Source organism: Chrysochloris asiatica, unplaced genomic scaffold (assembly GCF_000296735.1).
Source record: "Chrysochloris asiatica unplaced genomic scaffold, ChrAsi1.0 scaffold00148, whole genome shotgun sequence".
Taxonomy (NCBI): domain Eukaryota; kingdom Metazoa; phylum Chordata; class Mammalia; order Afrosoricida; family Chrysochloridae; genus Chrysochloris; species Chrysochloris asiatica.
This window is the reverse complement of record NW_006408666.1, coordinates 8,287,537-8,314,025: the sequence shown is the minus strand read 5'-3', so window position 1 is coordinate 8,314,025 and position 26,489 is coordinate 8,287,537. Positions and strand designations below refer to the sequence as shown.

Sequence of the window (26,489 nt, the reverse complement as noted above, 5' to 3'; positions counted from 1 at the left end):
AGTGAGGTTGGCCCAGGATCGGACATTGTTTCGTTCTGCTGTGCATGGGGTCTCTATGGGTCGGTTCCGACTCGATGGCACCTGACAACAACAACAACAACAAGGTCTTATGCACCAGGTGTGGAGGTTATAATTTGGGTAGGGATTAGGATTTACACAAAGTTTTTGAGTGGAGGAGTGTTAGTGTAGCTGTCTGAAAGTTTAATTTGTGTGTTGTTGGTTTCATCCAAGGTAACGTCTAACTCACTAGTGCTGACATTTCTCTATATTAGAGTTGACTGGGGAGCTTTAAAAAAACCTTAATGCCCAGATTGTACTCAGTTTAATGAAATCAGAATGCCCAGGGGTGGGATGTGGACATCAGTCTCTTTTTAAAGACTCCTAAGTAATTTTAAGTGAACAGGAAAGCTTGGGGGCCGTTGCTTTTACCCCTTTTCTCATATTCCTTTCCCAAAGCACCTTCATTGATTTTCTGTAGGTATTTTCTTGACACACTACAACTTTCTGTGTGCCACTTTCTGGAATCTCAGCTAAAGACAGTGAGAACTGAAAATAAGTCCAAAAGAACCAAAGTTTTCTCAATTTTTGTTTGGTTGGAAAACAAAAATATTCGAAGTGTTGAGACCCTTCATTCATCTGACATAGAAAACTTTCTGACAGTTGCCTGGGACCACTTCTAGAAGTTACTTGAGCAGTCTGGACTCTGCTGGTGTTGGGCTCAACTTCAATGAGGGAGACCGAGGTTCGAGTCCCCACCTGTCAGCACATGGGTTTCAATAGCGCTACCAGAGTAAGACAGACTAAGATGAAAGGTTTGGCAAACTACATCCATAAATCAGCCAATGGAAACACTTTGGGTCTTGGCAATCAGATTGACAGCCCATCTTGGGATGGCACAGGACTAGACAGGGATCACACGGGATCACACACTACAGGGTCACAATGAATCGGGGGCTAGTTCAGTGGTGTCTACTACCCATTCAGAGCGTGCTGACGTTCACTACACACACAATTTGAGCCAATTGTGTGGTCAGGTTTCTGAACAAGCCATATTACAACAAAGAAGAGAGTCAGGTGGCCTTGAAGACGAAGGCATAGTCACACCAGGCATCCTCAGTTTGTCCAGAAGTGTACAGCCAGCCAGGATAGTTTCACTAGGGGGAGTGGGAGGGACAGTCCAGACTCATGACTAGGACAGTAAGAAGGAGCTGGATTTCTCAATCTACATGTACAAGATAATTATAAAATGGATCATTTTAATCCTTTGATTTAGAGAGAATATTTGTTATTTGAAAGCTTTTCTTATTTGGAAAACCTTATTTTCTAATATCAAATAAGTAATTATTTAAAATTTCACATTCTTTAGGACTACCAAAGACTCTTGCCTGACAAGAGTCAAATAGATGGATGTGGTCTGGTATGAGAATGGAAATTCTGAGATTCTTGCACGCATGCGTCCTCCACCCCTCACCCCTACACTCTGAGAAAGCGTGCCTGCACAAGTTTCGTATGCAACTGTTCACAGCAGTATTGCTCATGATAGTTTCCTTCTCCTTGTCCCCAAAATTGCCCACTGGAACCAATCCAAATGTCTTATTAGTAGATGAACGAATAAACTAAGTGTGGCGCCGTACCATTCCGCAATACAAAGGAATACGCTTCTGATACATGTAACAGCATGGGGAACCTCATGAATATTATGACAAATGAAAAAAGCCAGACACGAAGGCTACCTGTAATATCATTCCATTAATATGCAATTTCTGGAAAGGCCAAACTATAGAGACAGAAAGCAGACCAGTAGCTGCTGGAGGTGAGAGTGAGGATTGACCACAAATGGGCAGAAGGGAACTTTGGGGGTGATGACATGTTCTAAAACTGGATAGTGGGTATAGATAGACAGCTATGTAAGTTTACAGACGCTCAAGGAACTGTGCACTTAGAATAGGTAAATTATACTTCAGTAAAGTATAATTTACTTTATTGAATATAATTTGAATATCAGTGAGGTACTGTTGGACTTGCTGAAACCCCAACGTTTGTAGGTGGTGTAGGCATTGGACTTGGGGAATTGGATTGTATAAACCAGCCCGTTTGCAGATTGGTTGAAAGATTAGGTTCCTCTGAGCTGGAGACAGCCTTGTGAGTTGGGCTCGGCCGCCCCCTAGAGGCAGTCTTGAAGAGGGGCATTTCTCTTCTGAGAAATGAAAGGGACTGTGTATCTGCACATTCCCCCCAGTATGTCTGCAGGAGATGAAAAGAAGGAATGGCCCTTCCCTATCCATAGTCCAGAGTCCTTGGTCAGAGGACAGGGCTTTCCTGTTCTCCAGGACTCTTCCGGGGCATTTTGATACTTCGGAGAGCAGTCATCCCACACCTTTATGAAGTGATTTTCAAGTTCACGTGTCCTTTCATATAACCTCATGCAAGTTTTCGCTCCCACCGTGAGGCCAGGAAAAACAGGAGACAGCTCCACTTTGCACTTGGGAGACTCTAGACCAAGAGAAAACACACCAAGTCTTTGTCCCAAGTTGGTGCTTAGTGTAAGTGGCAGAGATGATGCCCAAACCCGGAAGTGCCTTCCAAGTAGCCCTCCACTGGATTGTAGTTATGCCCATGTGATATTGCTTCTCGCCCTTCATGCCCTTGGTTGGAACAAGTGGATGGAGGTGGTGGTGGTGACAACCATGACTAGCAAGTGTAATATGTAGCATTAGAATATCAATACACATAGTATCCAGATGCCTTCCAGGGAAACAAGCCTCCTGAGAGAGACTAGGACTGCCCCACAGGGTTTGTTGTTATTGTTGTGAAGCGCCGTTGAGTCCATTCTAACCCATAATGACCCTGTACAGGGTTTCCAAGGAGCAGCTGGTGAGCTTAAACCACTGACCTTGCAGTTCAAACAACTTTGCAGTCTGACGCATTAGCCCACAGCACCCACACCAAGACTCCACAGAGTTTACAAGACTATCAGTCTTCATGGATCTAGATTGCCTTATCCTTTTCCATTGGAGCAGCTGATGGGTGTGACCCGCTGACATTGTGGTTGGCAGCCCAGCGCTGTAACAACTGTGCTACCAGAGCTCCTTGCAGGCAGCAGGCAGCTGCTTCCAAAGGAGCAGGACCTGAACCTATCCAGAGATGAACCCCCTGAGTTCCATCAGTCCGTATACAGATTGGCAACTGGGCCCACTCAAGTAAAAAAAAACCAAAAATAGCTAACAAATAACTTAGTTTAAAAAGACAAAAATGTTCTTTGAATTGAAAAAAAATGAACTTAGAAACAATTAGGAAATTACATTTAATGAGTAATTTATTTAAGTACTCATTTCCTCCAAGAATCCGTGGAAATTTAAGGTTTGTGACTTTTGAAGACAAGTAGCTGCCCCTGGAAGGAATTGGGGAGCCAGACCCCAAGCTTGGGGCTTGAAACAAGAGCAATCTTGACAAGCAGCATATGAATGGCTTAACGAGGGTCTTGTTTTCCATTTTCTTTAACTGTCACAGCCTCCATAATGTGTGAGTTTTATTAATATTGGCATCCTGGCTCCCAGCCTTCTTGATACTGTAAAAATATGTTTGTGTTTACTGTGAAAAGATAATCTTGCTTTTGAAAGTGATTAATCACGACAACAGCCTTTCAGGTATAAATGAACGTGCCTGCCACTCATTTGTCACATTTGTGATTTATAACTCCGGTTTCTTCCCATGGAGACAGGGGTTTTGTTCAGAAGGCATTTCTAGTGTAGGGTCATTCCCTGCAGTTAAAATTCATTTACTGAGTGGGGCCTCATCCTGACTTGAGATGGAAGTTTGACCAGATGAATGGGTATCTGCTGTCCTAGGAGTCCTGGTGTGGTGCTGTGGGATAAGCACTAGACTTCTAACCTCAAGGTTGGTGGTTCAATCCCACCAGCTACTCTTTAGAAACCCTATACAGTGTCCCATGATTCGGAACTGACTTGAGTGCACTTAACAAAAACAATTCCTGGTCCAGAGGTTTCTTCACCGACAAGGAAAGATGGTTTCAGGAGCTACTTCCAGTGTCCAGGAGCAGCCAGACACATTGAGAGAGCCCTGTAGGATCTTGGGAGCCTGAAAGCTTCAGTGAATGTTATCTGCCATCGAGATGACTTGAACCCATGATGACCTCAGGATAGGAGGAGTCTGTTTCCTCTTCTAATTCCTTTCTTCATTTCCATGACAACCTGACAGCGGGAAGGAGAGGGACTGGATGGTCCTGCCTCAGGGACACAGAGCTGACAGCTGACATTCTACCTGCCCAGTGTGTCCTCCTGGACTAACTAACTAACTAACACTATGTTAGTTAGATGGACCATGCAGGATGCATATGGACAGCATTGTAAGTTGCAAGCTAACACCCTGTTTGGTGACCATTCATGTTTAAAGGGAGTCCTGGTGTGGCGCTGTTGGTTAATGCGCTGGACTGCAAAGACATTTGAACTGCAGTGTCAGCAGTTCAAGCTCAACAGCCACTCCTTGGAAACCCTATACAGGGTCGCTGTGGGTCAGAACCGACTCGAAGGCACTTAACAACGTTTAAAGACATTTCAGGGTGGATTTGTGTGGAGCCTGGGTTGGGTTTGGAGGAGCTGTCTGTGGATTCCAGCTCTCCCACCGTGATGACCACCTCTGACCACCAGTGCCTGCGAGGTGTTGGGCTTCAGGCTGGTATGGCAGGCAGATTGTCTCAGCTCTGTGACTCGGTTTGGGAATTAGGGTCATTAAGGCTCACATGTCACCTGTTCAGACCCCTCTTCCTATGAAAGCGAGTGCCAAGTGACTTACCTATGGCTGTGCAGCTCATCAGTGCCACCTGGACCCTCCAGGTCTCAGTGGACAATGTGGTGAGAACTTGCGCTTCACTCTAAGTCTGTGTGGGCTTTGGTTGGACAGGTGGTTGGAGATCCCTGAGAGGTGGCCCAGCGGTTCGGGGTGACCACTGACCATGGATTGTCCTGGCTCTCAGGAATAATTCTAAGTGCGGCCCTAACTCCTAAACTGTCTCATCAGTATGAGCGAGTGCTGCAGAAAGGCTCTGGGTCCCCTGCACACAGGACTTAGACCCCAGCCATGACCTCCTCCTCCTCCCTCCGTCAGGTGAACTTGCAATGGTCAGGGGCTGCCTGCTTCTGCCTCTCCTTTAGCAGACCCTGGGGATGCCACTGCCCTGCTCACTCCCTGGGGCAGCATCCCTTAGAGCATCTGGGAGGGCCCAGCAGCATCCCAGTCCCTGGGAACTCCTGGGAAATGCAAGTTCTTCACCCACCCCAGGCTTGCAAAATCAGCCACAGCCTCCCAGGTGATGTGACACACACGACACATTGAGAACCTCTGTGCTAGACACCGAGTGGTTGTTACCTAAACAGGTGGCCCAGGGAAAAGGCCTGTTCTGAGTTGTTTGTCATCTCCATGACCTCTCCAAGGTAGGATGTGACTCAAGGAGTGAGAGCTGGCTCACAGTGATTCTGATTCCCTGTCCTCTCCACTACCCTTCATGCCCTCCTGACTGTGCACTGAGGGATTTACTGTGACCGTAATGAGAGTGTTTCCGGAGCAAATTTATAAGCTGTTCTGGTTGGGTGGCAGAGCACATCTGTTTGCCCGTGTTCTGATCTCAAGCCCATTGTACACATACTGTGCCCAGAAAACTAACCAAAGGTATTTCTAGGGAATGATTCAAGTAACATCTCCCAGTGTGGGAAACGTGATTTGTTGGTAATATGGATTACAAGAATTTGTCCTTGAATCATTTGGTTGCCGTTGTTAACATTAACTCTTGATTCTGTAGTGTATAAGTAACTAAATCTATGACTGCCAAGGGCACCGTGTTGTACAGCAATGCTAAGGAGAGTGGGTGCAGCAGACGTGTTGACATTCCATTCTGTTCTAGGAATTACTCCTTCTACGTCCTGGACAATCAGCACCTGCAGCAGCTATGGGACTGGGACCACCGCAACCTGACCATCAAAGCAGGGAAAATGTACTTTGCTTTTAATCCCAAATTGTGTGTTTCGGAAATTTACCGCATGGAGGAAGTGACAGGAACTAAAGGACGCCAAAGCAAAGGGGACATAAACACGAGGAACAACGGAGAGAGAGCCTCCTGTGAGTGGACAGCAGGGCGGGCAGGTGGGGGCGGGTCAAGGCACCCTAACATAAACACGAGGAACAAGGGAGAGACTGCCTCCTGTGAGTGGACAGCGGGGGGGTGGGCAGGCGGGCACCGGGGCACCCTAACCAAACCAGCCCTCTGCTGTGCCTGCATATCTCTTAGCACCTTCTGTTTGCTAACAGTCCTTAGTTAGCACCTTAATGCGCACATTAAATGTTTATAAATAGTCCTTCAGGACACAGATAATGTCTTTATAGACATAGTCACACAGGTAGATTGGTTTTCAAAGAAGCACCAACACTTTTCTGTCCTGAGAGCAAGCCAGCTGAGGCCAGTCTCTAAGACAGTTAGTGGGGAGAGGTGGGAGAGAGCCCAGCTACCAGCATGGTCCATTCAGGTCCCCAGATTACTGCCACCACAACATGGGAAAGAAGGTGGGAGGCTGCACTCCCAGTGGGCTTGGTGTTGGTAAGCGCTGTTCAGTCGGCTGTGACTCACAGGAACCATGGAGCGTTTCTTAGGCTATGCATTTTGACGTGCGCAGAAAGGCTGGTGGGGCCTCCATCCCCAGCTGATGACCAACCTTGTGATTGGCAGTCCAGTGCTTATCCTACAGAGCCCTTTGCCTTTAAAATTTACAATAAAAGTGTAGCCTGGAACCAATTACACAACTTCTCTCCAAGGTCTTAGATCTGAGATTAAAGTACTCCTAACCTTGTATGTAAGGAGCTCTGGTAGCATAGTGGTTACGAATCGGGCCGTTAACCTCAAGGTCAACGGTTCGAAACTACCAGTTGTTCCATGGGAGAAAGATGAGGCTTTCTGCTCCCATAAAGTTTTACAGCCTCGGAAAGCCTGTACAGGGTCACTATGAGTGAGAACCGACTCCATGGTACATAACCAACCAACCAACCAACTTTGTATGTAAAACTGTTTCGTTGTTGTTGTTTTAATTTTTATGGCTGTGTTTGCCTGCACTGAGTTATAAAAGTACATTTTCTTTCTCCAGCTTTGGCTTTTAATAAGGAAAAAATTGAGTAATTTATATAATCAAAGGTGATTTGTACACACAGTCTATAAAACGACTAGCCTTTGGCTCTGGTTTGGTCTCTAATGTCTAGACGTACATAGTAGACACCACGTTGCTTAGGAAGAGCTTTTATAGAAAGAGCTCTTATGTGAGCTGGAGAGCATCTTTATAACTTTATAACTTCCCCCCCCCTTCCACCCACTGGGGTCCCAGGCATACTCCCTTTTCTCAATCCATGGCAAAAAGTGGATGTAATAGAATATTTTCAGTGTGTTTCTCTTTAGCCAGTCAGAGTACAACAGCCACATACTTTCCTTTGAAATCAGTGTCTTGGTTTTCTTTCTAAATGACATTTCACCATGAACCCTGTACATTTTCCTGATCTCGATCAAGCCACATGAAACCCTGGAGAAACCCTAGAGTCTTCTCTTTGGGGGCTGCTTTTAGTCTCTCAGCCTCATCTCTTGTATGAGGAGCAAGATGAAGCAAACATGAGTGTGGCAGGCAGACAACTTGTAGGGGATCTTGAGGTCTCCATGAGGGCAGGCAGTTGGGTCTCCCCATCATTGGTTCTTCATTGTTCTCCTACATTGCACCTGGTCTACAGAGCAAGAGGACGTGAGGGGGCTTGTGGAGGGAGGGGAGGGTTCCCCGCTAGACCTCACCTAGAATGACTTTCTCTCATAGAACAGAGACACTGCTTCAAGGAGTTCCCATGTCTACCCAGTTTACTCCTCAGTTTAGACAAAGGGAAGATCTCTGTAGCACACTCGATTATTATCTGCCCATGGTTAAGATCGCCCACGAGCAGACAGCTCTGTAACTCTAAGACAGGTGCCTATATCTCTAAGAAGATTTCAACCCAACTTGGAAGTATACTCTCCCCATTCCAGGGCCCCTTGAAAGCCAGCATCTTAAGATAAAGCAACCTTGTCCCTTAAAGTGAGCCTTCTCCGTCAGGTAAGGAAACACTGCCAGATCCCTGGCATTCATCCAGTTGATGAGCTCCAGCTGCTGACCAAAAGGCTAGAGGTTTATGTCTACCCAGAGGGGTCTCTCAAAGGTCTGGTGGTTTATGTGCAAAACATCATCCATTGAAGACTCTGTGGAGTGCATGATAGGTTGAGTGTAAAACTGCCGATCTGTCTCCTCTGTAGACCTTCAGTCAGTTTACAATAAAGCATTAAAAAAAGGAGAGCGCGAGAAAGCCCTCTTTATCACTTCCAGTCTCCTGTTCATGAGACACCATGAGTTAAGGGTGCCTGCCAGTAATGAACCCTGGAAGCTGTCTACATAGTAAAATGTGTGCGTTCTTTAGAAATAAAAAAGTCACCTAGGAACTTGAGAAAGGGGCTTAGGTGGGGAACCCAGAGGGACGAGAAGGAGAAGACCATGTACTGTGGTGCTTGATGGCTGTACCTCTGTGCCCCAGGTGAAAGTGACATATTGCATTTCACCTCCACCACCACGTGGAAGAATCGGATTATTATCACCTGGCACCGTTACCGACCTCCTGATTACCGGGACCTCATCAGCTTCACGGTGTACTACAAGGAAGCGTGAGTCTGTTTAATCCTGTCCTCCTGCTGTGACTACCCTTCACAGAGGCAACAGTGCTGAGTGTCCTACTAGTGGTCCTGTGATGGTCATCAGAGCCGGTGACCCCCACAAGTGGCCACGTGTTAGTGTGAAGGCTTTTACTGTTTAGCAGATCATTAGAGATACTTAAATACAGTAAGCACAGAGGGAAAATGGTTTCTTTCCAGAGAACTGGATCATTCCAAACTTGGTGGTGGACACTGTTCCTGTCCCTCACCTGCAGAACTCATGGCTCCCTGAGAAAACCCTGGCCTTCTCCCTTGTCTTATTTCTGTCACTCTATCCAGGGTCCTTCAGAACAGGGAGGAAGATGGAGACTAAACAGCGTTCAGGCCTGGGACCTCCCATGACTTGTCCCGAGTCTCCAAGGAGGCTCTTCCCCTGTGGCTCACCTGCACAGATAGCCTCCGTCCAGTCTCTTTTGTTCCCACTGTCCCCTTACCAGAGTCTAACGTTAGTGCTGTAGACCTTTCCCTGAGATGCTTGACTTCTGCAGAGCGAGAGTCAGGACTCACCAGTAGCCACAACTTGTCCTCTCTGCCCTGTGCAGAGTCCCAGTGAGGAGAAAAAGATAGGGACTCAGGATTACTAGCCTTCGGTCTTCATCTGTATGGGGACTCTTCATCTCCTCATCAGCCAGCAACCAGATGACATTAATGTCTGTTTCGGGAGCCCATGACCAATGGTAGTGTTGTCCTTTCATTGGACAGATGCAGAATCCCTACCCAACCGTGAGACTTGGATCATCTTACCCATGCGGTCACAGTGTAGGCTAGTAATTTTACTAAGGAGTTGATGATAGTTTCTGAGACATTCTGGAATTAAGATATTTTAGGATTCCTAAGCATCAAAACTGTTTGTGAAAGAAGTTTTTTCTGTAGGAAAGAACTTTTTCTCGACTGGTTATCCCTTATCTAACCACATGATGTTTACGTTGACCATGCTTGTTTTTAAATGATGCAACAGGAAGAGATGAGAAGACCCTTTGTGTATATTAAAGCGTGGTCAACCCCCTGTAGTTATTGAGCTTGGGTGTCCTAAGGTATTCAGTGCTGTGCCGTGGTGGAAGCAGGATTGCTCAAGGAGCATCTAACTGAGTGATATATCTACAGAAAGTGTGATAGGCTAGCCACTGAGGTGGCCTTTTGACAGCTCTGGTGGCAGCGTCCGGGAACATCCTCTGAGTTTGACTGACTGTCTTTCAGCCCCTTTAAAAACGTGACGGAATACGATGGCCAGGATGCCTGTGGCTCCAACAGCTGGAACATGGTGGATGTGGACCTCCCTACCAACAAGGACATCGAGCCGGGCATTTTGCTGCATGGGCTGAAGCCCTGGACACAGTATGCTGTGTATGTGAAGGCGGTGACTCTCACCATGGTGGAGAATGACCACATCCGTGGGGCCAAGAGTGAAATCTTGTACATTCGCACCAATGCATCAGGTATCAGGGCCGATCTACCCCCAAGCCCATGCTCCAGCTTGAGGTCACTTGTCTTGCTTGTGGTAGAGTGCAGTGGGCAGGCTAGCACTGAAGGATGCTTCTGTCACTCTGTGTCTTTAAAGTCAGTATGCAGTGTTGTTGTCGTTGTTAGCTGCCTCTTTGTCATTCCAAATCCTGGGGGCTCCTTGTACAGCAGTTGAGTGTTGACCTACTCCTACCTGACCCTCACCATCACCAGCATGTCCAGTTTTACAGCTGTGGCTATTATGCAGTTCCTCTCAGTGAGGCTGTCCCATACCCTTGCTAACACTCATTTCCCCACACATGATGATCTCTAATGAGTCGTCCCTCCCGTGGTTTCTGTTGGATCCCATAAGGTTTTCACTGACTGATTTTCAGATGTACGTCTCTAAGCCTTTCTTCCCAGTCTGTCTTTGTCTGGAATATCTGCTGAAACCTGTCCACCCTGGGTGACCATGCTGCTGTTTGAAATACTGTTGGTGTAGCTTGCAGGATCACAGGCTACCAAAGTTTGACAATCTGACAGCTAGGTGGTGGGGGTTTATAATGCTTTCTCTGTCTCTTTCCCACTTGTAACAGCTCTTTTTCTGGACTTGGTTCCAGCTCCCGGCATGTCTCTGTCTGCTCTGTGTGGATGAACCCAGACCCCTAGATACTTAGTTGGTTTCGCTGTAAGGACTAATCAGAACACAGAACTCACTGTTTTCGCTCTCACTCTCCATGCCTGGAAACCGTAGCGTTCAGTGTTGCCGTTACCACTCCTGGTTTACCAGTTTTCAACTCCCTTCTGGAGCTACTAAGATTCCACAGGGCTAGAAAGAAGTGGAGTCAGATATAGTATGTTGTGGCTATTCAAAGTATTCACTGATGGAAATTTCCTCCTTCCTTTTATGCATAGCTTCATTTTCTAAACCACTTCTTTTCTCAATTCTACCATTTGGAAACAATCCAAACCAGCATTTGTGTATCTTTTCCAAGTTTATAAAGAGCAGTGTAGAAGTTAGTAGCCTACCTCAGTGTTGAAGATGCTGATAAACATTCTTGGACCATAGACATTGTTAGGATGAGTCTCCCGTAAGCACAAAACAAGTTTCAGTAGCAGAGCAGGTGAGGAACAGAGGCGCGTGGAGAAAGCGTTTGCTCATGCCCAGCCACTTCCTCCTCATCGTGGGCAGACCAGTGCCCAGCAGATGTTTGCAGCAAGACACATGGCACAGGCTTTCCCTCCTGGGGTGGGTCGGGCGGTCCAGCTGGGACCGTAGAAGGTGTTCACTTTCAAATTGGTGAGTACGCAGAGCACTTGCTAGCTATACAGTGTAGCATCTTTGAAGGAAAATGGAATCTCTTTTTTTTTTTCTGACAAATTCTTAGGAATACTGGTTCCTTTTCTCAAAGTTGGAAAACCAAGCCCTGTATAAATTGAGCCATTTCACTACATTTTAGCTCCTATTCTTACAAATGCTAATAACAGAATAACCAATAAAGCCAGTATACTTTATTTGGCACCCATTACTGAAAATAGAGTCCTGTGTGGTGCTGTGGGTTTGATGTGCTAGGCTGCAAAGCTGGGCTGGAAGGTCAGAGGTGCAAGGTCACCAGAGGTTCCTCAGAAACCCTATTCAGGGTCACTGTGGGTCAGAACTGACTCGACGGCACTTATCAACAACAACAGTTACTGAAATATTTAGGGACAAGTCATTTGTTTTAAATACCTAGTTTTGAAACGTTGATGTGGCCTACATACATGCAGTGGCCGTCTTTACTGTGATAAATCATTAGTTATAGTCTTCTCCCAGAGCATCATTCCGAAGGTGTTTCGAGTCTGGTGTGTGATGTGTATTTGTACAGCACCCTTAGCTGCTCGTGCTTTTCAAGCTGCAAAATGTGTTGCCTGAAAATGTTGTTTGAGTGGCTTATCTTGGAGGTATCTCTTATGCTTCGGAAAACTTACAAACATCAGTGCCCTTTTTTAGTCGAGTCCAGAGGAGTACAAGATTTCCATGGTACTGGGATGCATTTGGAATCCCTGGGTGGTGCAGATAGTTAAGAAGTCTGAAGGTCTGCATCTGCCTCCAGGTGCCTCTCGAAAAAGGCAAAGTGCTTCTGGAAAACCAGTCCTGGAAAACGCTGCAGGGCACTTGGTTCTCCCCTGATGCTTGGGGCTGCCCAGTCGGAGCCAGCTTGACAACATCTGGTCTGGGATGCCTTTGCCCTTTATACACACATCAGCTCTGGGGGTGGGTCAGGTAGTAGGAAGTCAAGCTCCACCAGCTCTGATGCTTTGCCATAAACCAGTGTCCCTTTTTCTGGAACCAGGGTCTCTGTTACTTGGTGTGGCTAGGTTTTTGACTACTCTCATAGTCCTGTGTGCATCATCCCATTCAAGCACTGCTGTCGAATTAGGGGCTTTCTAGGCCCTTTGTACTGCTCTAATCTCCTTCTTCTTTTGCACACACAGACACAATTGCACACACCTTCTCTTCTTACACGTTTCTGCATTCCCTTCTTTTAGTTTGGCTTTTTGCTATTTTTATCAGAGATTCAAAATCTCAAATGAAATATAAACCAATTCATTTTATCATTTGTTAAAACTGCTGAAATTAAACATTTTGGAAAGTGGCAGTTAACAATAAATAAGAAAATCTAGATGTTTGGCTTAGCTGTAGATTTTAAATCATATCACCCCAGAGCCCTTTCACATTTGCAATTCTGAGATGTTTATTTTCTTGGGGATTCCCTGAGAATAAATGTTATAAAGAAGAGTGTTGGCATTTAATACTATTTCCAAACAAGATTCAGCTTTCATTTTGTGTTTTCGTGTTCATTGTTACCTTTTTACCCAGGTCAAACTCAAGCTTCCTGTTGGTTTGCATTGAGTACCGCTATAAAACAATAATTTATTATAAAAATCTTTAACTAACACTTCCATTATCTCCAGTAACATTAATAGTAATTTGTTTTTCATTCAAAAAAATAACAGGTAAGAAAGAAAATTCTCAGATGAAGAATAAATTTGTTCTGAACACATACACATACCACACACAACACACGCCTATACACACACCACACACACCAGTCATAATATACACACATGACACCTATATAACACAACCTGCAAAAACACACTGTGCAACACACACATACCACACACACAGCACGCTCCTACCCACACACACTGTGCAACACACACAACACACACACATACACACTTGGCAAATTTACATGACGAGGCTTTCTTACTTTTTACGTAACAAATTAGTGCTATGGACTTTGAGAATAAATAAGACATGAATATAAAATGTTCACGATACCAAGCGTTCCTAGCAGCCTAGATCTTGGACTCATTCAGTTCTCTGAGAGGCACTTTGTTTTTTTCCAGTCCCTTCCATTCCTCTGGATGTTCTTTCAGCATCTAACTCGTCTTCTCAGTTGATTGTAAAGTGGAACCCGCCCTCCCTGCCAAATGGTAACCTGAGCTACTATATCGTGAGGTGGCAGCGGCAGCCTCAGGACAGCTACCTTTACCGACACAACTACTGCTCCAAAGGTAAGGATGTGCGTTCCCAGGCTGTGAAAATGACCATGACCTAGAACTGAGCCTGTCTCTAACCACTCAGACCCTTAGTGGAAGTCAGCTGAGCTCTCCAGTAGAGGCTCTGAGAGCTGTCATGCCTCCGCTTTCATACCGAATCTCTGTTTGCCTCTCTTTCCCGAGAAGACAAAATCCCCATCCGGAAATACGCTGACGGAGCCATCGACATTGAGGAGGTGACAGAGCACCCCAAGACCGAGGTGTGTGGTGGAGAGAAAGGGCCTTGCTGTGCCTGCCCAAAAACTGAGGCCGAGAAGCAGGCTGAGAAGGAGGAGGCTGAGTACCGCAAAGTCTTCGAGAATTTCCTGCACAATTCCATCTTCGTGCCCAGGTACCGTGAGCCTTTGAGAATGCATGCAGACGCTGTTTATCCAGTGGGGCCCTACACACACACACTGCAACTTTTATGTTTTCAATCATGTAGTTTGCTTCAACTAGCTGTAGTGCTGACAGGCATTGAAACATGAGTGATTTTCTGATAGCAGTGGGTGGTGTCATGGTGTGTTGTTGTTGTTGTTGTTAGGTGCCTTCAAGTCAGTGCCAACTCATAGCGACCCTATGCACAACAGAACGAGACACTGCCCGATACGGGGCCAGCCTCACTGGGGCTGCCGCTTGGCTAATCCATCTCACTGGGGGTCTTCCTCTCTTTCTCTGACCCTCCCCCTTACCAAACATGATACTCTTCTCCAGTGACTTGTCCCTCCTGACAATATGTCCAAAGTATGAGAGACAAAATCTGGCAATCCTGGCCTCTAAGGAGCACTCTGGCTGCACTTCTTCCAACACAGATCTATTGGTTCTTTTGGCAGCCTATGACACTTTCAATATTCTCCTCCAACATCATAACTCAAAAGCATCAATTCTTCTACGATCTTCCTTATGCACTGTCCAGCTTTCACATGCATATGAGGTTATTGAAAACACCATGGCCTGGGTCAGGCGCACCTTAGTCCTCAAGCTGACTTCTCTGCTCTTCAACGCTTTAAAAAGGTCTTGTGCAGAAGATTTGTCTAATGCAATATGTCGTCTGATGTTTTGACTGCTGCTTCCATGAGTGTTGATAGTTGATCCAAGAAGAATGAAGTCCTTGACAACTCCAATCTTTTGTCTGTTGATAAGAATGTTGTTTATTGGTCCAGTGGTAAGGATTTTTGTTTTCTTTACACTGAGATGCAATCCATATGGAAGGCTGTGCTCTTTGATCTTCATCAGTAAGTATTTTAAGTCCTCTTCACTTTCAGCAAGCAAGGTTGTATCATCTGCATATCGCAGGTTGTTAATGAGTCTTCCTCCAATCCTGATGCCACGTTTTTCTTCATAGAACCCAACTTCTTGGATGATTTGCTCAGCATACAGGTTGAATTAAGTATGGTAAAAGAATACAACCCTGTCACATACCTTTCTTAATTTTAAAACATTCAGTGTTCCCATGTTCTGTTAGAACAACTGCCTCTTAGTCCATGTACTGAATCCTCATAAGTACAATTAAGTGTTCCGGAATACTCATACTTCGCAATGTTGTCCATAACTTGTCATGATCCACACAATCGAAAGCCTTTGCATAGCAGTAAAGCACAGGTAAACATCTTTATGATATTCTGTGCTTTCAGCCAATATCCATCGGACATCAGCTGGCTTGAACCTCTGGAAGTTCTCTGTCAACATATGCTTGCAGCCGTTTCTGTATTACCTTTAGTAAGCATGTATTGTCCGATGATTTCCGCATTCCGTTGAGTCACCTCTCTTTGGAACGGTCACAAATATGGATCTCTTCCAATCAGTAAACCAGATAGCTGTCTTCCAAATTACTTGGCAGAGATGAGTGAGTGCCTTCTGTGCTGCCTCACTTTCTTGAAAGATTTCAATTTTTATTCCATCAATTCCTGGTGTCTTATTCTTTGCTAATTCCTTCAATGCACCTTGGACTTTCTCCTTCAGTATCATTGGCTCTTGATCATATGCTACCTCTTGAAACAGTTGAACATTAACCCTTTCCTTTTGGTACAGTGACTTTGTATTCCTTCCATCTTCTCTTGATGCTTTCTGCATCATTCAGTAATTTGCCCAAAGAATCCTTAATAACGAAAGTCGAGGCTTGATTTTTTTCTTCAGATCCCCCAGCTTGAGAAATCCTGAGCGTGTTCTTCCTTTTTGGTTTTCTGACTCCAGATCTTGGGGTGGGGTTGGGGAAAGTCGGTTGTAATAGTTGCTGTTTACTATTCTATTTGGGAATTTCGCTTTTTACAAAACAAAATCAAGGACCATTCAGTTTCGCCCAGACTTTGTCTTCCTGATTGGTGTTCTGCATTGCTTTCCTCCCCAGTCCTTGACTTGGTATCAACAGCTCCAGCCATGCCGTCCCAGGAGTGTGGCATTTGTGAATCAGTAAACTGTTGAGTTGAACAGTGTCATGCCAGTTAGATGAGGGAGAGCTTTTCACACAACATTAGTTTGCAGAGTATTAAACTTCAGCAGCTTCTTACGAACAGATGCAAGTGGATTTGTGTGTTGTGTTGATTTAAAGAAAGGGCAGAAAATTAGATGATCATGTGGGACTCAGAAAGGTTTCTCTAGCAATAAATGTGGTTTCTTGAGGTCTTCTCTTCCAGGCAAACTGGCTGGTCATTTCCTAACCCCTCACACCTTCGTCAAATTGTGAAGGGCAGTGCACTCCGATCACGGGGTTTTCGGCCTTTGGGAATGGTGTGTCTGTGTTGGGATAGCACCCTGTCCTGGCTGCTTTATGTTGGTGGTGGGGGCAGCATTTCTGCAGAGAATGCATGGGAGCCAGAGGCACATTGTCTACACAATTGCTTCCTTCCAGGATTTTCCTTCTAGACAAATAAGGCCAGCAGGAAGTCTGCTGAAAAACAGCTGTCCCTTTTCTGTTTGGTACTCTTCTCCAAGTCACAGAAAAGGCAGTGAGATAGGAGCACTTTAATCCCAGTTTCTGTTTCTTACAGACCTGAAAGGAAGCGGAGAGATGTTCTACAAATTGCTACCACCACCACGTCCAGCCGGAGCCGGAACAGCACGATGGCAGACACCTACAACGTCACAGACCCAGAAGAGTTCGAGAGAGAGTTCCCTTTCTTTGAGAGCAGAGTGGATAACAAGGAGAGAACCGTCATTTCAAACCTGCGGCCTTTCACTTTGTATCGTATTGACATTCACAGCTGCAACCACGAGGCTGAGAAGCTTGGCTGCAGTGCCTCCAACTTTGTCTTTGCGCGGACTATGCCTGCAGGTATGGTGTGACTGACTCACAGCCTCCCAGTGGGCAGACAGTACTGTGTGTGCCAGCTGACAGATGTGTGGTCACTGAGAGGTAGCACGGTGAGCCAGCAAGCAGCCATGTTCCCTGGGGGACATCCTCCTCCTCCTGGCTTGTATCCCCAGAATCCATAGGTCAGTCAACTGAAGAGTTTAGGTGAGAATTCTGCCAAAAGATCTAGTTATAGTCCAGAGGCAGGACACACAGACACACACTGTCAATTGATGGATGGATTGATTGATTACATTAGATTACTTTATGGAACGTCTCTGCACGATGTTACACTAGATTACATTATGGAAGATTACGTGACGTGACCCTAGTTTACTGTGTGGAAGGTCATTATGTGACATTCCCCTAGTTTACTGTGTGGAAGGTCAGCTGCCGTATTTAAGACCAGGTATTATATGACCTGTAACTACTCTGTAACAATACCTAGACAAGTGTTTGACTTCCAACTGGGAACGTAGTTCAGCCACATTAACACATAAGATTAACTGTCAGAGCTCTTCTGGAACAACGCCTGGAGTAGCCCCACATGTTGGTCATCAGCTTTCTCTTGTAAGTGGAATCTGCCTGCCACTCCAATAGCTGCTTGTCCATCTTTGAGGGGCAGGTGAACCACAGGATGTCCTTTGGAAGTCTGGGGGTGGGGCCTGTGCCATGCAGCTCTGGAATTAACTGTCATCAGGTCTCTGGGCCTTAGTTTCCCCATCCTTCCTAGGAGAGAGGTAGACCAGCTGCTTTCTCAGAGCTAACTTTCCATGATTCTTGTTTACCACTCACTGTTTATAAAGCAAACACAAGAAAACAACCACCACAACCTCAAGCCACTGCTAAAGGGTTAATCAAGGATGACTGGGAGGACACCCTCCTTCCACTCCAGCTTCCTCACAGGCTACCGAGCTCTCCCAGGCCCGTGTATGTGGGTGTGGACCCCACCGGGCTCGCTGTACTGCTGTCTCTGTGATGTCCCGTCTTCTTCAGAATGGTGGAGGCACCACTGACGGGGACAGTCACTAAAACTGACTGTACTTGCTTGCCATCAGACTTACTTGGTAGGCAAGTGGTCGTCACAGTTCTGACATCTGAGCTGTGTGTGGACAGCCAGGTGTCGTGGCTTCTGTGTCTACACTCTCACACGGGCTAGCCCGGTGTCGGCCTCCTCAGAAGGGTCCAGTCTGCTTTACCACTTATTGTCACTGTTTTACAGAAGGAGCAGATGACATTCCCGGCCCAGTGACCTGGGAGTCAAGGCCTGAAAACTCCATCTTCCTCAAGTGGCCAGAACCGGAGAATCCCAATGGATTGATACTAATGTATGAAATAAAATATGGATCACAAATTGAGGTAAGACTGGGTTAGGTGCAAGTCCAGGTTTGGATGTATGAGCATCTACCACAGTTCAGAGCATGGTAGTTGTTGTTGTTGTTGTTGTTGTTGTTGTTGTTGTTAGGCTTGTTCCAATCCACACCCACCATGTATAGGGTTTCCAAGGCTTTAAATTTTTGTGGTGGGAACGTCCACCTAATCTTTCTCTTGCAGATTGGCTGGTGGGTTCAAACCACTAACCTTGTGTCTCTGAGTTCAGTGTGTTGTCTGGAGCCAGCATGCTCCCTTAGAGCATGTACCGAATGATAGATTATAGCACAGTTTTCAGGTTGGCTACCTAAAACAAGAAAAAGATGGTGAGTCAAAGAAGGTTTAGCAACAACAGGAGTATGCAAGTGTGCAACAAGAGATGTAGTCTCTGAGTGGTATATAAACACTGAGCATGCGTGACTACTAACCAAAAGGTTGGTGCTTCAAGACCACCCAGAGTGCCTTAGAAGAAGGGCCTGGTAATCTTCTAACAGAAAAGCATGACCCTGCAATCAGGGGTCACTTCCATGGAAACTGGTTTCTGAGAGGAGGCAGACGGGGCCTGACCCCCAAGACACTGGTATCTCACTGCAGAAAACGCCCTAAACACATACGCGGTTTGTTCTGAAAACTTTTCATCCTTCTGGCTTTCTGTTTGTTTACAAAAAAAGTTTTAGTTCAAAATTGGATGTGCTTCAAGTTTCAGAAGGACTGCTTTTGATGACTGTATTCCTTCCCTTTGATTGAAGCTGTGGCTCATGATCAGGGAACTAGAGAGAGTTACAGTGCAGAGAGCTTAGGTAGAAACACAGATTTTTCAGATATGGGGAGAATTGACAAGTGTGTTGCATTCCCCCAGGATCAGCGCAAGTGTGTTTCCAGACAGGAGTACCGCAAGCATGGGGGAGCCAAGCTTAACCGGCTAAACCCAGGGAACTACACAGCCCGGGTTCAGGCCACTTCGCTTTCTGGCAACGGCTCATGGACCGAGCCTGTGTTCTTCTATGTCCCAACCAAAGGTAAGTTTTACAACGGATGCTTCATAGGAGAGGTGGAAACAGGTTAGGTTGGGATTCGGGAAGCCTGGAGTGGTTGTGGAACATTCAGAAAGGCCACATTAGGGGAGAGTCATACTTGTGCTACAGTGGGGTGAGTGGTGAGTACCTGCCTCATCTTACGGTCAGGGTGTGGGTCTCTGACCCTCTTTTGAGATGGTGCAACTACCACAGAGTTGACAAGAAACATTGGTTTCAACTTAATTGATGTCCCGAGTCATTTTACGAGGCATTGAATCGACTCTCTCACCTCCTCTGCCTGTTCTGAACTTTAGGACTTAGAATCCTAAAGGTTGAAAAAACCTTAGGGATCTTCTGGTTGAGCCCCTCCTCCCAAGACGGGGATCCCCACAACAGCAACCCAAGCAGGCACACGCATGTCTCTTTGGTAGAATACATGTGCTCATTAAAGCCTTCATAGATGCTTAAAGCCGGCACTGCTTACAGACTGGGTAATGTTAGGGGTTTAGTCTCAAACTAGTGACACAATAGATTTCTTTTAGAAGACTGCTCTGAACAAAGATTTCACATTTAAAACTGAATTTTATAAAATGTATAAGGAAGGTGTCAACAGTGGCCACGTTCTGTTTGTTTGATCAAGGAAAGTTATTATTGAATAAAATATGTACTGCTCAGTATTCCATATGCATTTTCATTAAAACCCAGTTTAAAGATTAATCCATGTTTAGAGTAGAATCAAGTTTGGCAGAACACAGTTACTTACAAGAAAGTATCAGCCTACTCTCACAGATCAGCGGGGCTTTGGGTCTAATGGCCGGCCGTCACTGGACTGGGCCTGCCTTCCTGGTGTGTGTTTTTACAGCTCTGATCTAGAATCTGACTGAAAAGAGGGAATCAGCAGATCTAATAGCTTACCTGCTCAACTCCTAACAGCCAAAGAAATGTGTGCCATTTAAAAACCCTAAAAGTGACAGGTATCAAAGGAAGGATTGTTGTTGTTGTTGTTAGGTACCATCGAGTTGGTACCGACTCATAGCAACCTTATGCACAGCAGAATGAAACACTGGGCCAAACTCACAGTTGTTGCCATGCTTGAGCCTTTGATGCTGCCACTTTGCCAATCCATCTCGCTGGGGGTCTTCCTCTTTTTCTCGGACCCTCCACCTTACCAAACATGATATCCTTCTCCAGCAACTGGTCCTTCCTGACAATATGTCCGAAGTATGAGAGACAAAGTCTTGCCATCCTGGCCTCCAAGGAGCACTCACTCTAGCTGCACTTCTTCCAACACAGATCTGTTGGTTCTTTTGGCAGCCCGTGGCACTTTCAATATTCTCCTCTAATACCATCACTCAAAATCATCAATTCTTCTATGGTCTTCCTTATTCACTGTCCAGCTTTCACATCCATATGAGGTTATTGAAAAGACCATGGCTTGGGTCAGGCATACCTTAGTCTTCAAGTTGACATCTTTGCTCTTTAATGCTTTAAAAAGGGCTTGTGCAGCAGATTTGCCTAGTGCAATATGTCGTCTGATTTTTTGACTGCTGCTTCCGTGAGTGTTGATAGTTGATCCAAGAAGAATGAAGTCCTTGACAACTTCAATCCTTTCTCCATTGATAAGAATGTTGTTTATTGGTCCAGTGGTGAGGATTTTTGTTTTCTTTACATTGAGATGCAAGGAAGGATAGGGGTGTGTAAATTATAAACCCCAAGGCCAATTTTAGGTGCCTGATACTGCCGGGGTTCAGGTCCTAGTGATAAATAGGTGCTTTGTAGATAAAACAGCATGAATCTAACGCCGTGTGGAGTTTGACTCAGCGCCTCCTTCCCCAAGGCTCAGTAATGTCCAACACCAGCACTCAGGCAGCCACACTCTCTGACTCTGGCCACCGGAGACAGCGTAGCTCTTACAAGTAGAAAGCACACCGTCCTATAGAAGGCCAAGTAGGCAGTCACTGGTGCTGTAGGATAAGCACTGGACTGCAAAATCGGTGATTCAAACCCATCAGCCACTTCTTGGAAACCCTGGACACACTGGCTATGAATAGTAACCAACTCGAGGGCACTTTACAACAACAACAGTTGAAAGTTCAGGAGTTTATACAACACTCACCTGCTGCCTCCTCCTCTGGGGTTCAGTAATTCACTGGAACAACTCAGAACTGGGAAATACTAAACTGTGGTTATAGAGCTCTGGAGGAGTCCTGGGGGCTAAGGTGTCACACTGCAAAGTCCTTTGAACTGCAAGGTCAGTGGTTCAAGTTCACCAGCTGCTCTTTGTATAGGGATACAGGGTCGCTATGAGTCAGAATCGACTCCGTGGCACTTAACAACAACAAGTGAAATAATGCAAATCAGGGTCACCCTGAGAAGAGATGGGTGGCAGTGTCTGGGAGGGTATCCAGTACAGGCTTCAGTCTCCTAGCCCCGAAACTCGCAGAGCCTCCAGGGTTGGAGCTCTGGTAGTCAGCCCTGACTGAGCCCTTCTTGCCTACACGTGGTAGGGTAACAATGGCTTTGGAGCCTAGGTGTAGTCACCTCCCAGGTGAGGCTTTGCTCGTCTTGAGCTTTCGTGTAAAGGCTACTTGCAGGGCCATTTCTCAGGCACTAAAGAAAACGGCTACCTTACTTAGGGTTAGTGAGTTTCTTTCCACTAAATTCCATTAAAATAGAGTGGTCCTGTGGTATCTACAAAGAATTGGTCCCAGGCCCCCCACAGATGCCTAGTTCCCTTATATAAAGTGGTAGGTGTAGCATATGTATGTAAACTACACACATCCTTCCTCTTCTTTAATCATCTCTATAACCCTAAGCAGACCTACTGTTGCTGAGTCGAGTCTAACTCATGGTGACCATAGATGGCAGAGCAGAGCTGCCTGGAGGCTTTCCAGCCTCTAAATCTCCGGGGAAGTTCGTGGCTACATCTCTCCCAAAGAGCAGCTCGTGGGTTCCAACAACAGGCTGTACCACTTGTTAGGTGCTGTTGAGGGGAAACACTGGGGTCTTCTTAAATCGTTGTAATACCAATACAATGTAAAGGCTTTAAAATGGGATTAGCATTTTAAGTTTCTTCTTAGCCCTAGAGGGATTCTTTGAGCACTTCTTTAATTGCTGTTTTTTTCTGTATAGTATTTTTGATGGGTGGTTAGTTAAATACATGGAAGCAGAACCCATTAATATAGAGGTATGACTGAAGTTGAAATCTTCCCATTTTGCTTTATTGGTGAGCCACTTCTAGTCACACTATTCAAACAGTCCTACCCAACATGTTGTTAGTGCCATGGAGTTGGTTAGGACTCCTGTGTGGGGTTTCTGAGGATGACTGGTGGGTTTGAACAGCCCAGCTTGCAGTTAGCAGTCCTGTGCTCATCCCGCTTGCCACACCAAGACTTCCTATCTAGTGTTACGGGTGCTCTCTCTGTCTACCCTCTTCTTGTTCTGTGCATCCATCTCCTAGGAACAGGGCCTGGGTTTGGAGGTTTTACCGGCTTGGCTTCTGTGGGTGACTGAACTTGGCTCATCTTTGGAGATGGTAGGTTCTATGGCTGCTCCTTTTAACCCTGTGAGGCTAAGATGCCAATGAGAAATCCAGGAGCCCCTCTGGTGGAAGTTTTCCAGCAGAAGTTGGCATGCAACACCAGGAAACTTAATCGGCATGTGTCTTCATTGCTGGGAAGTTTTTTCCTTATGTCAAACAAGACTCTCCACTTACCATTTAGGCTCGTTTCCTCTTCTGGAATCCTCAGAGGAGATGGAAATTTTGGAAGCACTCCAGCAACTGCTCCCCTTTTAGAAACCTTTGTGGTCAGACAACTCTTCTTGAGAGTAAATAATCTTAGGCCTTTGGGGGTCTTCTTGCGGTCAAATCTCATAGGCCACTTTCTTGCCATTTAGTAATCTTGGTCTTGTCTGGATGCATTCTAGTTTCTCCATGTCCCTGTTGAAATGTGAAACTCAAGGAGCACAGTCCAGCCAGTCCAGTGCTATGTGTGATGCAAACAGAAGAGAGTCTCAGGAGGGAAAATCTTCCAGTCTCCCAGGGGCACTGATAACTTGTGATTATATTCAGGAATTGAAAATCACAGTCTGCAACTATTGTAAAAGATATTTAATTAAAAAAAGAAAAGAAACTTCAACAGCCTTTAAAAATAATAATAACTTGTAAAAAAAAAAAAAAGCTTATACTGAGAAAAAATCCACTAATGGATGACATACAATAGATGTGACTTTGTCCCTAACAAATTCCCAGCCCATTTCCACTGAACCATCTCTACTTGGATGCCCCACAGGGTCTCCTCAGCTGCTCCTGCACAAGTCTAGATCACACCCCTCCTTTGTTCTCTGAGTTAATGACTCCCATATTCCACTCTTCACCCTAACCCTAACCTCCCTGGCATCCCTAATATGGCTGTCCAATCTCCCGTTTCTATCCAAACCCAAAGCTCATTGATGGTGCCTTTCAAGTATGTCTTCAGCCCAGCTTCTCCAGGGCCACAACTTCAGTTTGAGCTCAGAGCTTCCTGAAGAATGTATGAGCTGTGGATGCAGAAAACCTGAGTTTAGGTCCCAGACTTAACTGAACAACCTTCTGTGCTACCTTAAGAAGGAGACTTCTCTCCCACAGCTGTGGAAAGGGAGCAGTGATTCCTTTGTGAGGTCTGAAGTCAGCGGTGTAGACCACTCATGAGGAAGGTGCCCCTGCTGCTGCCAGCCCCTCCAGCCTGCTCCTGGCGCAGCCATCTCTCTGGTACCCAGATTGGATTAACTCACTCCTGGGACTTGAAAGCTTTTGTTTGACTCCTTTTAATCTGCAGAACAGAGTTCAGATTGCTTCCTTTGCAGAAGGCCCCTTGTAAGCAGCTCGAACTTTTTAAGATAATCCGCTGCTTGGAAAGCTATTTTTCTGCAAGGAAAGCATGCCTATCTCCTTTAGGCTAAATGAACTATTCCTTGGGCTGTGACTCTTCTCTCCCTTTCTGCATCCATACCATCTGTGAAGCCCACTTTTCTAGTTGTTCAGCTACGTACTGACTTTGTGATTTTCAGTTCATCATCCCTAGTGCCAGCACCTGGTGTATAGGTGGTGAGTAAGGGCTACAGAGGATATTGTATCTCATACCTACAGCTAGATTTTAATGTTTGTGGGTCATTCAGAGCAGCTTTGGCTGCGGTGCTGTTGAGTTTCCTAGGGTTACCATAACAAAGTACCTAAACTAGATAACTTAGGAGCAGAAATACATTGTCTTGCAGTTCTGGGCCTGAAAGTTCAAAACATCCCTAAGGGAGAACCTGTTTATGCCTCTCTTAGCTTTCAGTGACAGCTGGCAGTCTGTGGTATCCCTAGGCTAATAACTGCATCCCTCCAGGACTGGACCTCTGTGAGATCTAGTCTTCCCATGGCCAGCTTCCCTCTTTGTCTCTCTGTGTTCCTCCTCCTCGTTTGTAAGGATGCTACTCAGCTTGGGTTGTTGCTGTGAGTTGCCAGTGAGTTGACTCCAGCTCAGGGTGCCCTTACAGATAGCGGACAAAGCATTGCTCAGCGCTGTGCCCTCGCCACGATCTCTGAACTTCCGTTGTGGCGACTGTGTCAGTCCCTCTCATCTCGTTGATGGTTTCCTCACTGTCAATGACTCTCTATCAAAGTCTTGTCCTTTTCCCCATGTAAAAAGGAAATAAGACAAAGTCTTCCAAGGGGCATGCCATTTGAACAGTTTGCATTGTTGTTGTTGTGCCGTCAAGTTGGTTCCAGCCAATAGCAAGTCCGTATAGGGTTTCCTAGGAGAGACTGGTGAGCGTGGACCTCCAACCCTGGGGTTCAAACCAACTTTGCAGTCCAGTGCATTAACCCACTGTGCCACCCCAGGACTGGGCCACCCTCCATACCCCTGTGTACCTCATATTATGAACCTCATGATGACATCTGCAAAGACCCGGTTATCAAACAAGGTCACTTTCTTAGCCACAGGGATCAGGGATTCAGCATCTCTCTTTGGAAGACATGATGAATCTATATCAGACACTGCTTGCTTTTCTTCTTGCATTGTCTGTGGGACTGTCTTCAGAGAGATGAAGGTCAATATGGCTTCAGTATGACAAAACAAAGAGTAGTTTACGTCAATTTATTATTTGAACTCTTATTTCGCAATACTCTGTACTTTAAGAAATACATATATGTATCCATCTTCACTTACTAATTGTTTTCAAATAACTTCTTTTTTTATTTTTTATAATGTTAACCTTCAGGGATTCTTACTTCAGGGTAATTCAATAAAGAAATATTTCAGGGAAATTTTTCATACTTCCAACTGAATATTTTAAAACATGAGAGACGGGAGCCATTCACCTGATGAGTGTATCTTGTTTTCTGTTGTTTCTGCAGTAAAGCCGTATGAAAGTTTCATCCATCTGATTATTGCCCTGCCGGTAGCTGTCCTGTTGGTCGTGGGAGGCCTGCTGATAATGCTCTATGTCTGCCATCGACAGAGGTGAGTGTCCGTGAGGCGTGAAGTCTTGTCTTGTGGCTAAGGGGCTTGGGGATGTGAGCCTGAGTCTAGGTTATCTTTTTGAGGACTTTAGAATTTTTGGGAAATCAGAGTGGGACGGTTGTTCTTGTCACACTGGTATTGCTACTTATGTAAAACTTTTCCATCTTGGTATTTGAGTCCAATATAGTAAACAAACTAATGTTACTTAAAAGCTTGTCGTCTGGTGCCATTGCGGGTGCTAACAGCATATTAGCACGTGGACCTGAATATGCATGCTGAGCAGCAGACTGGTAATAAGCAGTAAAAAGCTGCCTCACTCGATTAGAACTCATCAAACTTACGTTATAACGATGCACGTGCATAAAGAAATGTAGAGGTGCGGGATTTGTTGGAGTTTCTTAACCTCCATTTATGCTTTCTGACAGAAACAGCAGCAGACTGGGCAATGGAGTGCTGTACGCCTCGGTGAACCCAGAGTACTTCAGCGCTGCTGACGGTACGTTCACGGCCGCGGGCCCGAG

At 45.7% G+C, this 26,489-nt stretch overlaps 1 protein-coding gene across 1 annotated transcript in view; it reads left to right on the top strand.

Moving 5' to 3' along the window:
* Positions 1-26,489, top strand: part of IGF1R (insulin-like growth factor 1 receptor) — a 382,740-nt gene that overhangs the window by 330,828 nt on the left and 25,423 nt on the right. Inside the window, exons 6-15 of the mRNA XM_006870698.1 lie at positions 5,918-6,132; positions 8,602-8,728; positions 9,974-10,212; positions 13,613-13,780; positions 13,952-14,156; positions 16,792-17,075; positions 18,316-18,452; positions 19,324-19,483; positions 25,863-25,968; positions 26,394-26,464. Of these exons, the coding sequence (XP_006870760.1) occupies positions 5,918-6,132; positions 8,602-8,728; positions 9,974-10,212; positions 13,613-13,780; positions 13,952-14,156; positions 16,792-17,075; positions 18,316-18,452; positions 19,324-19,483; positions 25,863-25,968; positions 26,394-26,464 (1,712 nt within the window). The remainder of the gene's footprint in view (positions 1-5,917; positions 6,133-8,601; positions 8,729-9,973; positions 10,213-13,612; positions 13,781-13,951; positions 14,157-16,791; positions 17,076-18,315; positions 18,453-19,323; positions 19,484-25,862; positions 25,969-26,393; positions 26,465-26,489) is intronic.